Consider the following 13,800-nt stretch of genomic DNA (forward strand, 5'->3'; position numbering starts at 1 on the left):
ATGACACGTAATTTTTCCAACAATTATTTACAGACAGATTAGTTAACTTATAATTCATTGTATCACAATTCCAGTTGATCAGAAGTTTACATACACTAAGTTGACTGTGCCTTTAAATAACTTGGGAAATTCCAGAAACAGATTTCATGGCTTTAGAAGCTTCTGATAGGCTAATTCACATAATTTGAGTCAATTGGAGGTGTACCTGTGGATGTATTGGATGTATTTCAAGGCCTACCTTCAAACTCAGTGCCTCTTTGCTTGACATCATGGGAAAACGCAGCAGTCATACTGTTCAGGAAGGAGATGCGTTCTGTCTACTAGAGATTAATGTATTTTGGTGCAAAAGTGCAAATTAATCCAAGAACAACAGCAAAGAACCTTGTGAAGATGCTATAGGAAACAGGTGCAAACATATCTATATCCACAGTAAAATGAGTCCTATATAACATAAAAGGCCGCTCAGCAAGGAAGAAGCCACTGTTCCAAAAACCGCCATAAAAAAGCCAGACTACGGTTGGCAACTGCACCTGGGGACAAGGATCGTACTACTTCTTGTAGAAATGTCCTCTGGTCTGATTAAACAAAAATAGAACTGTTTGGCCATAATGACCATCGTTATGTTTGGAGGAAAAAGGGGGATGCTTGTAAGCCGAAGAACACCATCCGAATTGTGAAGCACGAGGGTGGCAGCATCATGTTGTGGGGGTGCTTTGCTGCAGGAGAGACTGGTGCACTTCACAAAATAGATGACATCATGAGGACGAAAATTATGTGGATATATTGAAGCAACAGTCACGAAGTTAAAGCTTGGTTGCAAATGGATCTTCCAAATGGACATACTTCCAAGGTTGTGGCAAAATGGCTTAAGGACAACAAAGTCAAGGTATTTGAGTGGCCATCAAAGCCCTGACCTCAATCCCATAGAACATGTGTGGGCAGAACAGAAAAAAAAGCGTGTGTGAGCAAGGAGGCCTACAAACCTGACTCAGTTACACCAGCTCTGTCAGGAGGAATGGGCCAAAATACACCCAATTTATTGTGGGAAGCTTGTGGAAGGCTACCCAAAACATTTGACCCAAGTTAAACCATTTAGAATGCAATGCTACCAAATACTAATTGAGTGTATGTAAACTTCTGACCCACTGGGAATGTGATGAAAGAAATAAAAGCTGAAATAAATCACTCTACTATTATTCTGAATTTCACATTCCTAATTTTTACAAGGATTAAATGTCAGGAATTGTGAAAAACTGAGTTTAAATGTATATGGCTAAGGTGTATGTAAACTTCAACCGTAGGTCTGTAACAGTTTGGGTCTAGAGTGTCTCCTCCTTTGAAGAGGGGGATGACCACGGCCGAGTTCCAATCTGTAGGAATCTCAGACCATACGAAAGAGAGGTTGAACAGACTAGTAATAGGGGTTGCAAGAATGGCAGCAGATAATTTTTGGAAGAGAGGGTCCAGATTGTCTAGCCCAGCTGATTTGTAGGGATCCATCAGCTATCTGGATTTGGGTGACAGAGAAGCAGGGGAGTGGGGGGCTTGGGGAAGTTACTGAGGGGGGGTGCAGAGCTGTTGGCCGGGGTTAGGGTAGCCAGGTGGAAAGCATGGCCAGCCGTAGAGAAATGCTTATTGAGATTCTCGATTATCGTAGATTTATCAGTGGTGACAGTGTTTCCTAGTCTCAGTGCAGTGGGAAGCTGGGAGAAGGTGCTCTTATTCTTCAGGGATTATACAGTGCCCCAAAACCTTTTGGAATTTGTGCTACAGGATACAAATCTGTTTTAAAAAGCTAGTTTTTGCTTTCCGAACTGACTGCGTATATTGGTTCCCGACTTCCCTGAAAAGTTGCATATCGCGGGGACTATTCAATGCTAATGCAGTACGCCGCAGGATGATCTTGTGCTGATCAAGGGCAGTAAAGTCTGGAGTGAACCAAGGGCTATATCTGTTCTTAGTTCTACATTTTTTGAATGGGGCACCTTTATGAAGGTGTAGGCTATATTACATGGATTTAGACTTTTTCCAAAGGTCTTCATCAGTGGCTTGTAGGTTGTGTGTGGAAGCTAGGAGATGCTAAATGTGTTTGTTAATTAACAGTTCATTACAGGTTAATTAATTGACAATCACCGGCTGGCTTCATTTTGTGACCGCCACACCTGTAGTAAATTCAATTGATTGGACATGACTTGGAAAGGCACACACACCTGTCTACATAAGGTCTCACAGTTGACAGTGCATGTCAGAGCAAAAACCAAGCCGTGAGGTTGAAGGAATTGTCCGTAGAGCTCCTAGACAGGATTGTGTCGAGATCTAGGGAAGGGTACCAAAACATTTCTGTAGCATTAAAGGTCCCCAAGAAGTGGCCTCCATCATTCTTAAATGGAAGAAATTTGGAACCACCAGGATCTTCCAGAGCTGGCCGCCTTGCCAAACTGAGCAATCGGGGGAGAAGGGCCTTGGTCAGGGAAGTGCCCAAGAACCCGATGGTCATTAACAGAACTCCTCTGTGGAGATGGGAGAATCTTCCAGAAGGACAACCATGTCTGCAGCACTCCACGAACCAGGCCTTTATGGTAGAAGGGCCAGACGGAAGACACTCCTCAGTAAATGGCACATGACAGCCCGCTTGGAGTTTGCCAAAAGGCACCTAAGGGACTCTCAGTCTATGAGAAAAAAGATTCTCTAGTCTGATGAAACCAAGATTTAAATATTTGGCCCGAATGCCAAGAGTCACGCCTGAAGGAAACCTGGCACCGTCCCTATGGTGAGGCATGTATGGCGGAAGTATCATGCGGTGGGGTTATTTTTCAACGGCAGAGACTGGGAGACTATTCAGGATCGAGAGAAAGATGAACAGAGCAATGTACAGAGAGCTCCTTGATGAAAACCTGCTCCAAAGCGCTCAGGACCTCATACTGGGGCAAAGGTTCACCTTCCAACAGGACAACGACCCTAGCACACAGCCAAGACAATGCAGGAGTGTCTTCGGAAGTCTCTGAATGTCCTTGAGTGGGCTAGCCAGTGTCCGGACTTGAACCCAATCGAACATCTCTGAAAATAGCTGTGCAGTGACGCTCCCCAGCCAACCTGACAGAGCTTGAGAGGATCTGCAGAGAAAAATGGGAGAAACTCATACCCAAGAAGAGATGTCTACGGCATGTTGCGCGGAACTGGTGGCTCTACAGTGAAATAAAACAATAATAACTAACCGAAACAGCAGTAGACAAGGCATATTGACATTAGAGAGAGGCATAAAGCAATTGGTATTGGTAGGGAGCGCTAAAACAACAACGGGTAAATGGCAATGAATGGGCAGAGGGGGTCAATTAGGTAGACACAGGGCCTGAGTTTGAGGCTGTGGCCGACAGATAAACAAAGAGGTACAGTAAATCAATAAACAAAAAGAGGTACAGTAACTCAATTGGGTCTGGGTAACCTGATTTTGACTCAATTTGTGTTCTTTCAGGAAAGGCCAATAGCTGTTAGAGTCAATTTGGGTTGTGGGTAGAGGTGGAGAACTGAATTGATCTTTCAGTCATCTCATTTCTGCTATGAGATTTCTGAGAAATGCAAAGGGCATCACAAGAGTCTCTCCTTCCCTGTATTTCAGGGGGAAAGGCTGATGACCACGGCAGCTTTCCAATCTTTAGGGATCTCGGACAATGCAAAAGAGGTTGAACAGACTGGTAATAGGGGTTGCAACAATGGCGGCGGATAATTTTAGAAAGAGAGAGAAGGTTCAGGTTGTCTAGCCCAGCTGATTTGTACGGTTCCAGGTTTTGCAGCTCTTTCAGAACATCTATCTGGATTTGGGTAAAGGAGAAGCTGGGAAGGCTTGGGCAAGTAGCTGCTGGTGGTGTGGAGTTGTTGGCCGGGGTTGAGGTAGCCAGGAGGAAAGCATGGCCAGCTTGGCAGTTCTATCTTGACGGAAAATGTTGTAGTTGGGGATGGAAATCTCTGAATTTTTGGTGGCCTTCCTAAGCCAGGATTCAGACACGGCAAGGACATCAGGGTTGGCGGAGTGTGCTAAAGCAGTGAGTAAAACAAACTTAGGCTGAGGCTTCTGATGTTAACATGCATAGAACCAAGGCTTTTTCAGTTACAGAAGTCAACAAATGAGAGTGCCTGGGGACACGCAGGGCCTGGATTAACCTCCACATCTCCCGAGGAACAGAGGAGGAGTAGGATGAGGGTACGGCTAAAGGCTATCAAAACTGGTCATCTAGTGCGTTGGGGACAGAGAATAAAAGGAGCAGATTTATAAGCGTGGTAGAATAGATTCAGGGCATAATGTACAGGCAGGGGTATGGTGGGGTGCGGGTACAGTGGAGGTAAACCCAGGCATTGAGTGATAGAGGTTGCATCTCTGGACGCGCTAGTTATGCTGGGTGAGGTCACCGCATGTGTGGGAGGTGGGACAAAAGAGGTATCTTCTGAGGCATGTTGAGTGGGACTAGGGGCGCCGCAGTAAACTAAAACAATGATAACTTCCTAAACAACCGTAGACAAGGCATATTGACATTTGAGAGAGACAAAGCAATCACAAGTATTGATTGGGAGAGCTAGCTAAGACAACGGGTAAGACAACAACTAATCAGCAAAGACAACAACAGGTAAAATGACGATGGATGGGCAGAGAATGTCGGTTAACTACACACAGGGCCTGAGTTCGAGGCTGGGGCCGACAGATAAACAAAAAATAAAACAAAATGGAGAACCGTGATTAATTAACCGTCCAGCAGGCATCAGCTATGTAGCCAAGTGATCATAGGTTCCAGTGAACAGCAATAGATAAAACAGGGAAGTCGTTACTATGCTAGCAAGCGGGAGACACAGCGTTTAAAGTTAGCAGGCCAGGGCAAGTAAAAGTGTCTGCTCCGACATCCGGCAAAGGCCGGTTGAGGGCACAGCGGATGGAGTTACGGCGGCAGACCAGTCGTGATGGTACGGCGGGGCGCCGTGTTGACAAAGGGTCCAGGCCAGATGGAGAACGAGGTATTGTAGTTATTTCGCTTGCTAGCCGGGAGATGCGCCTGGCTCGCGGCTAACTGGTGCTACCTTCGGGACAGGGGTGTTAGCCGCATTAGCCACAAGGTAGCAGCTAGCTAGCAGCGATGATCCGATGCAAAGTTCCCGATTTCGCAACTAAACCTCCTTCAGTCGCACTGCCAAACATAGTCAGTTTTACGAGGGTATCTTACCGATCCTTGACTTCGGCGATGTCATTTATAAAATAGCCTCCAACACTCTACTCAGCAAATTGGATGTAGTCTATCACAGTGCCATCCATTTAGTCACTAAAGCCCCATATACTAACCACCACTGCGACCTGTATGCTCTCTTTGGCTGGCCCTCACTACATATTCGTCGCCAAACCCACCGACTCCAGGTCATCGATAAGTCTTTGCTAGGTATAGGTAGGTATTTGCCTTATCTCAGCTCACTGGTCACCATAGCAACACCCACCTGTAGCACGTGCTCCAGCAGGTATATTTCTCTGGACATCCCCAAAGCCAACACCTGCTTTGGCCACCTTTCCTTCCAGTTCTCTGCTGCCAATGACTGGAACGAATTGCAAAAGTCACTGAAGCTGGAGACTTACATCTACCTCACTAACTATAAGCATCAGCTGTCAGAGCAGCTTACCGATCACTGCACTTGTACACAGCCCATCTGTAAATAGCCCACCCAACTACCTCCTCCCCATAGTTATTTGTTGCTGTTTTGCACCCTAGTATCTCTACTTGCACATCATCATCTCCACATCTGTCACCCCAGTTGTAATGCTAAATTGTAATTATTTCGCCACTATGGCCTATTTATTGCCTTTCTACATTTGCACACACTGTATATAAATTGTTCTATTGTGTTATTGACTGTACATTTATTTATCCCATGTGTAACTGTTGTCTTTGTCGCACTGCTTTGATTTATCTTGGCTAGGTCGCAGTTGTAAATGAGAACTTGTTCTCAACTGGCCTACATGGTTAAATAAAGGTGAAATACATTTTTCCCCAAAAAAAATTCAAGCCCTTTACCAACAATGCAGTTAAGAGCAAAAAAATGTATAAATGATAATAATTAAAGAGCAGCAATAAAATAACAGTAGCGAGGCTATATACAGGGGGTACCGGTACAGAGTCAATGTACGAGGGCACAGTCATCTCATTACAGGAATACTTTGGGGAGAAAAAAACAGATGGCTATAAATGTATCACTCAGATTTCCAAGTTCAGACCATAGCATTGGAAATAGACTAAAATAGCACAGACGCTTTCATATGCAGCAACACCTAGAAGGGAACAACGCAAAACAGAAGCGGTTGCTACAGCTGAGGGCATACACACTACACTAACACCTTCTCCTCCTCAGCTTTGAATCCCTCTGACCCCAATTACTTTAAAGCTTATTAAAGGCATCCTTCAAAGTGCAGAGAGAGGTTGGCCTCCCAGCTCTGTGATTATGAGCAGGCCTGTCTGGCACTGTTCTAATGTGATTCTAAGTGGAGCTGGAGAGCTCTGTCTATCCAGGGGAAAGGTCCTCAGACTCCCAACGCTGAATAAACTAGTCTGGCTGAAGCTGCTATCATTAAGGAGGCAGGGAGATTTCCTAGCAAAAACAAATTGCAAGCCTATTTTACTTTTTGCATTCAATACATGGCTGGATAACGGGGAAAAAAAGATCCCAAGTCAACCCATATCCGCCTCAGGATAGCAGCCAGACATCCCCTGTGATTATCTGGTAGTACATGCGATATGAACACGTTTCCAGAATTCTTTGAGACACTGCAATGCAAAAAATGGACAGTGTGAAATCGCTCTCCTCGGCTAGTCCTAATCCTAATACCAGCTCATCTTGACAAGGCAAATGGTATCACCACGAACAGGTGGTGCACAGTATAATTTCCTAATTAACCAATGTTGCAAAAACACTCAGCTCTCCAAGGGAAATCCAGTTATGCAGGAGATATGATATGCACTGGAGTTTCATCACTCTTTATTTGATCAACCACTGTACACTAATTGGGGGAGTCAATGAATGAATCATCGAGCGAGCCTATCTTAAAACAGCATCAGTGTCTTAACCATCAGTCTGAGTCACACAACAACCTCTCAGTATTGTGTTCATGAAATGATCCGTGTGAAAACTGTAGGAGGGGAAGGAAGAAAAACACCAGACTAAAGCTGCGAGAGAGCTACTTAATGCTCAGTAGCAATGCAATTTCTCTTGATTTTGAAAATGTGTCATCCATAGTCCACGGATAATGTAAAGTATGCTTACAGTGCATGCATAAATTAAAAAGCATCAATGAGACAAAGGAAAGACTGATTCCCCTCAATGAAGGCTCATTTCTGCAGCAGCCATTGAAGGAATAACAGAGTCTGATTCCATTAGGACTAGGATGTAGGAGCTCATCCCCCTCAGGACACATGAAAAGACCCTTTTTCCCCTGTGCTGCTGCTTTCCTCCTGATGGGAGCCTGCAGGAGCAATGAAACTCCTGTCAGATAGATCTAAAGCAGAGAAAGGAGACCGCAACAACCCAAATCTGCAAATAGCAACAGCTGACATGCTGCTCCTAGTCAAACAAGCCCTGGGCTTTCCCCAGATCTGATTGAGATATACCTCCCTGGCTTGGTTTCTCTGTGAAAGGGAAGGCAATATGGATAGAGTGGGGTGAGATGAATCACAAGGGAGGAGAGGAATCAGGCATCCAGACACTGGCTTGATGTGAGAATGTATGTTGAGGTTTCTCCTGTTCGTTTCCTAAATGTACATGTACCCCCCATTGTTATTTGATTGAAGGACAGAGGGGTTTGTTGCTTTGAGAGTGCACTTTTTTCCCCATAGGATGTTGGGTTATGGTGGCTATAAATCTCCCCTGGGAAGATTCTTCATGTAGACCGAAGAATCTGCTGGAATGGGTCACTGTTTATATGGACGTATCAGGATTGGGAGAAGGCTGAGTTTCCTTTTGCGACGGTGGAGACTTCCCAAACGCCGGAACCTTCAATTTGTAACACGTATAGACCCAGAAGTAAATCTTGTAGCTGAACAAATTAAGCAAGATTTTACTTTTGAGATTAAGGTGGCTATCATCTGCTGGAAATGGCTTTATTACAGCCTACTTTAAGAGAACTCAGTTTCAACACTGAATCACGTTAGGGATTCTCCTGAACTTTATGTTGGCTCGCTTAAAAATTTCTGTCATTGCCCTTTCTCTTCTCCTTCCAGGTCACAAAATAAACCAACAGGCTATATGGCAATAGCCTATATAGAATCAGGCCTAAATGAGCTCATGATAATCACAACCTACCTCACCAACAAAAAACAAAAAAATCCATCCAAATTACCTTTGTGATTTTCTCGACTTGCTCCTATTGTAATTCTGCCTCATAGCGAAAGGAGCCTCACGATGGTAGAACATTTTGAATCCGGTGAGTTCCAAGAATCTCATAATGAGGTAGGCTACTACTGAGTACTAACAAGGCTGGCTCAGCTGGACACATGCTTTTACTGAGCAAGTGAAATCAATACCATTAGATGTCTTCAGGCTACCTACCCCCACTAAGGTTACCACATTTGCTGTGTCCAAGCTTCAGTCAGGCCAATGTCAATGAGCTAATAAAGGGTGTGGAATGTGGATACAGCAGGATGGGTATACAAGATGCTCAAGTAGGCTACAGATCTTTAATTGGCAAATAGTTAATGAAAAGGAGGATTAATAAACTGAAAACCAATCAGAAGTATGGACAGTAGAATTGTGGTCCAACATAATGATCATCCCCTCAGTTGGATAGGCGACCGTGTTTGTGTGTGTGTGCCATACATGGCTGGACAGCAGGATACACACACACACACACGAGGAGGAGGTATGACAGTGTCCATTCATGGACATTGGCCAGTCATGTGAAAGAAGAGATGCTGTCACTGTCCAGAGATGGCTAATGGCCAACCATGCAGGAGAGAGAGGACCTCTTACCATGCCTTCTGTGGCTAGCATGACAGATTGTAGACCTCACCCCTGGCAGTGCTGACAATGTGCACTCACAAAGACAGGCATTCCATCAGCAGCCTCTAAGAGCAAGATCCAATAAAATAGAGCGAATAACTTATGGAGCTTGTACCTTGTGGCAAACACAAGCAAAGCCAAATATTTAAAGGCTTTGTCTTTTTTTACATGTCCAATTCGAATAGAAAATATTTGGGGTTCTATTCAATCCGTAACACAGAAATTCAGCTTTACAGCATGATTGAAATTTAGAGGCCAAGTTCCCACATTAGGGGAGACTGTATTCACAGTAAATTCTGCAGATGTCACCTAAATCGGAAATTACATTAAAATTCAGTGATACAAATTTAATAGAGCCCTTTAGGCTGTTTCAATGTGGAACCTAATCTTTAAACTATAGCCATAAAGCCCATTGCTGTTAGTGCAAGTGAGTGATATAGGCTATCATACAAAAGGGAATCGACACTAAAATATCCTCTAAATAGATCAGAGGACATTTAATGCAAATACTGTACAACTATAAAACTGTAGGATAAGCTGAACCAGCCTATGCATACAAGACTAACTTGGCCGCTTAGACAGTCCTGTACCAAACTCATTCAGTGTCAGTTTACATCTCATCAACAACAGGACAGGTGGTGTCAAGCAGCAGCCATCTAAAACACTGCATTCAGTCAGCCTATTTTAAAAGCATGGTAAATCCATTCAGTCCAGTCAATGTGCAGACATCAAGACTGGGAGACAAGGTTAACAAGAAATGTCACACAGCAACATAAATCCACCATTGAAACAAGACACAAACACCAGCAAACATAAATTATTAAAGTTCCAAAACACCCAACACCTACATTTTTTTCCACTTGGTTGTCATCCACAGCTATGATACTCAAGCCAGAATGCAATTTACCAATCTAACAAGCACCATGCTTGGTCCAGTACTTTGGGTCAGCTGAAAGGTTAAACAGGACTGGAGAAGTCTGAAATACAACCTTTCCAGCAAACCAGAGCTATGGAACCTAGAACACGGGAGCTATTGAGTTAGACTGGGAGGAAAGAGGAGGTGACACTCCAAAAACATTGGTCATTGACCGATTGTGACAAGGAGCTTTTTTTATTTATTAATTACTTTATTGTTCTGAGGACCTTTGCACTCTTCCAATAGTAGTACTATCATAACCAAGTCCCGATTCAATTGCTTTAGGATGAACATTGTGAGGTGTAAAGATCATTCACATCAACCATCTGACAGACCGAGAATTACTGGGCAAATATTTTACTAATAATAATTTGGTATCCTTTAGACACAGTATTGAACTGTATTAACATATTCCTGTCATTAAATCAAACAGACAACTACAGCAATTAGAATGTTGTGGCTTAATACATTTAAACACCGGACCACATTGGATTAGACCTAAAAGTCAAATACTTTTTTGTTGCTACACTGTGGGTAATGTTTTACCCATAGTCTGCTTAACAGGGCCTAGGCTAATCAGGGTCAGTCAGCAGCAGATTTGGAGAGAAACACACATCTCGCACAGCTCCTAATATGGAAATTCAACTTAAATAGTTCATTCACAGGATAACAAGACAACTTGTTCATTATTCATTATTCAATGCATGCCATTTATATACATGTGCTTTCAATCAGACAGGTAATTATTTATATAATGTAGTAAAGTACACAAATATAATTTTTTTAACATTTTGGTCACTCTTAGTAACGTCAGTAAACGAATTTGGAAGATGTGAGTCCAAAATCTGGTTTCCCACCAACGGCAGATTTTGATTTAGACAAATTTACAAAACAGATGCCCCGGGGACAAACATCCTGATCCTGGCTGGCAGCCTAACTAAACCGTTAGTTTGGGGGTTAACATTTCCATAGCCATACAGCAGCCATAGTTCAGGGCTCTTCCAATGCTCCATCCTCAGTTTCAGACACGAATCTTGTTAGCTAGCTGGAGAGCTAGCTGGAGAGCTAGCTCACTTTATAGCTAACTAACGCGTTAGCTCGCCAATTAAATCACGTTACCGAGTTAGTAATAGATGCGAGTTAGTGTATTCTGGTAAGTGTGTTCTTAAAATGTACCGTATGCGATTAATGAAAATGATACATTTACCTACACACAACTTACCATATCATAGACGTTCAAAATTATCGGCTCGTTTGCCATTACTGGCATCAGGAATTTCTTCGGATCCTGGTGCACTTTCGCCAGTTTGCTTCGATCCACACACCCTCTTCTAGTTAACTAGTAATCTTTTTTCTGTAGTTAGCTTGCTAACTACTTGACTTAGTTAATCGTACTAACAGGCAAATTAAACATTCAGTTCACCACAAGAGCCCCGCATCCGAAAGCTTTGTCCAATTTTCTCCATAAGCAAACAGCTGTGCACGGCAGTCGACTAGCTGGCAGGCTAGCTACTGGAGACAGTTCGCGATGAAAGGGAGTCGTTAGCGAAAGTGAATATTTTCTGCGTGAAATTGCCATTCAGACACCAAAATGACATTTCTTCTAATAAACCCAAATCATGTGAACTACTTTCCAAGTTGAATTTTTTTCCCCCACAAAAATATCCAACTGAAAATCGACTGTATTCTCAGGTAACGGGTGGCCACTGCTGTGCTGTTTCGAACGATACATCGACAGTCGTTTAGTCAACCTGGAAATCGCTGATGAGATTGACAGGATCGGCTATCCATTACTCAACCTAACATTTATAAATACAACATTTTATGAAGCCTCAGAGAAATGTTATCAAATTGCTATTGCTTTAAATGAGCCAGCTAATCTAGCAAAATCGTCATGAAAATTGAAGGTTATACATAACTACCCAGCCTTGGTTTATATTCTCCTTGGTTTATTATCAATTATTTTAAAGAGTACTCATATACCAAGAAATAAAGATACAAAAGGTTCAACATTACTTTTAGGATTGGTTCTTAAACATCAGTCTTTAGGCAAACTCCAAGCGAGCTGTCATGTGCCTTTTACTGGAGAGTGGCTTCCTTCTGGCCACTCTACCATAAAGGCCTGATTGGTGGAGTGCTGTAGAGATGGTTATCCTTCTGGAAGGTTCTACCATCTCTACAGAGGAACTCTAGAGCTCAGTCAGAGTAACCATAAGGTTCTTGGTCACCTTCCTGACCAAGGCCCTTCTCCCCCGATTGCTCAATTTGGCCTGGCGACCAGCTCTAGGAAAAGTATTGGTGTTTCAAAACTTCCTCCATTTAAGAATGATGGAGGCCACTGAGTTCGTTTATTTTTGTTAACCTTTATTTAACTTTGCAAGTCAGTTAAGAACAAATTCTTATTTACAATGATGGCCTACCAAAAGGCCTTCTTGGGGACCTTCAATGCTGCCGAAATGTTTTGGGACCCTTCCCCAGATCTGTGCCGACACAATCCTGTCTCTGAGCTCTACGGACAATTCCTTCAACCACCTGGCTTGGTTTTTACTCTGACATGCACTGTCAACTGTGGGACCTTGTAAGACAAGTGTGTGCCTTTCCAAATCATGTCCAATAAATTTAATTTACCACTACTGGACTCCAATCAAGTTGTAGAAACATCTCAGGATGATCAATGGAAACAGGATGCACCTGAGCTCAATTTCGAGTCTTTATAGCAAGGGGTCTGAATACTTATGTAAATAAGGTATTTCTGTTATTTGTTTTTTTATAAATGTGCTAAAATTTCTAAAACCTTGTTTTCTCTTTGTTGTTATGGGGTAATGTGTAGATTTCTGAGGATTTTTATTTATTTAAACCATTTTAGAAAAAGGCTGTAACGTAACAAAATGTGGAAAAAGGGGTTTGAATACTTTCCAGTAATGCATTCTAGTTGCCAGCTGATTCCTGAAAATAGTCACATAGACAGTAACTATAGAATAGCATAGAGTGAGAATAAGGTAAAAGCCATACATGCATGTATATTGAACAAAAATATAAATGCAACATCCAACAATTAACGATTTTACTGCGCTGCCATGGTTGGGCCTGGGAGGGCATAGTCCCACCCATTTGGGAGCCAGGCCCAGCCAATCAGAATAAGTTTTTCCCCACAAAAGGGCTTTATTACAGACAGAAATATTCCTCAGTTCCCTTTTTTCCCCTCCCCTATTTCGATCTTGTCTCATCGCTGCAACTCCCAAACGGGGTCGGGAGGCGAAGGTCCTCCGAAACATGACCCACCAAACCTCACTTCCCGCCCGCTTAACTAAGAAGCCAACCACACCAATGTGTCGAAGGAAACACCGTTCAACTGACTACAGGCGCCGGCCCGCCATAAGGAGTCACTAGAGCGCCATGAGCCAAGTCAAGCCCCCCGGCCAAACCCTCCAGTAACCCAGACGAAGCTGGGCCAATTGTGCGCCGCCCTATGGGACCCCCGACCACAGTCGGTTGTGATACAGCCTGGGATCGAACCCAGGTGTCTGCCGTGAAGCCTCTAGCACTGCAATGCAATGCCTCAGACCGCTTCGCCACTAGGGATGCCCAATATTCCTCAGTTTCATCAGCTGTCCAGGTGGTTGGTCTCAGACGATCCCGTAGGTGAAGAAGCCGGATCTGTAGGTTATGGGCTGGCGTGGTTACACATGGTCTATGGCTGTGATGCCGGTTGGACATACTGCCAAATTATCTAATACAACGTTGGAGGCGGCTTATGGTAGAGAAATTAACATTCAATTATCTGACAAAAGCTCTGGTGGACATTCCTGCAGTCAGCATGGCAATTGCACGCTCCCTCAAAACTTGAGACATCTGTGGCATTGTGT

At 43.4% G+C, this 13,800-nt stretch overlaps 1 protein-coding gene across 1 annotated transcript in view; it reads right to left on the reverse strand.

The window, feature by feature from the left end:
• Window positions 1–11,719, reverse strand: part of desi2 (desumoylating isopeptidase 2) — a 44,810-nt gene extending 33,091 nt beyond the window's left edge. The window contains exon 1 of the mRNA XM_021576341.2: window positions 11,157–11,719. Within this exon, the coding sequence (XP_021432016.1) occupies window positions 11,157–11,204 (48 nt within the window). The 5' untranslated portion in view covers window positions 11,205–11,719. The remainder of the gene's footprint in view (window positions 1–11,156) is intronic.
• Between the last annotated feature and the right edge of the window lie 2,081 nt (window positions 11,720–13,800).

Source organism: Oncorhynchus mykiss, chromosome 20 (genome assembly GCF_013265735.2).
Source record: "Oncorhynchus mykiss isolate Arlee chromosome 20, USDA_OmykA_1.1, whole genome shotgun sequence".
In the NCBI taxonomy this organism is placed as follows: domain Eukaryota; kingdom Metazoa; phylum Chordata; class Actinopteri; order Salmoniformes; family Salmonidae; genus Oncorhynchus; species Oncorhynchus mykiss.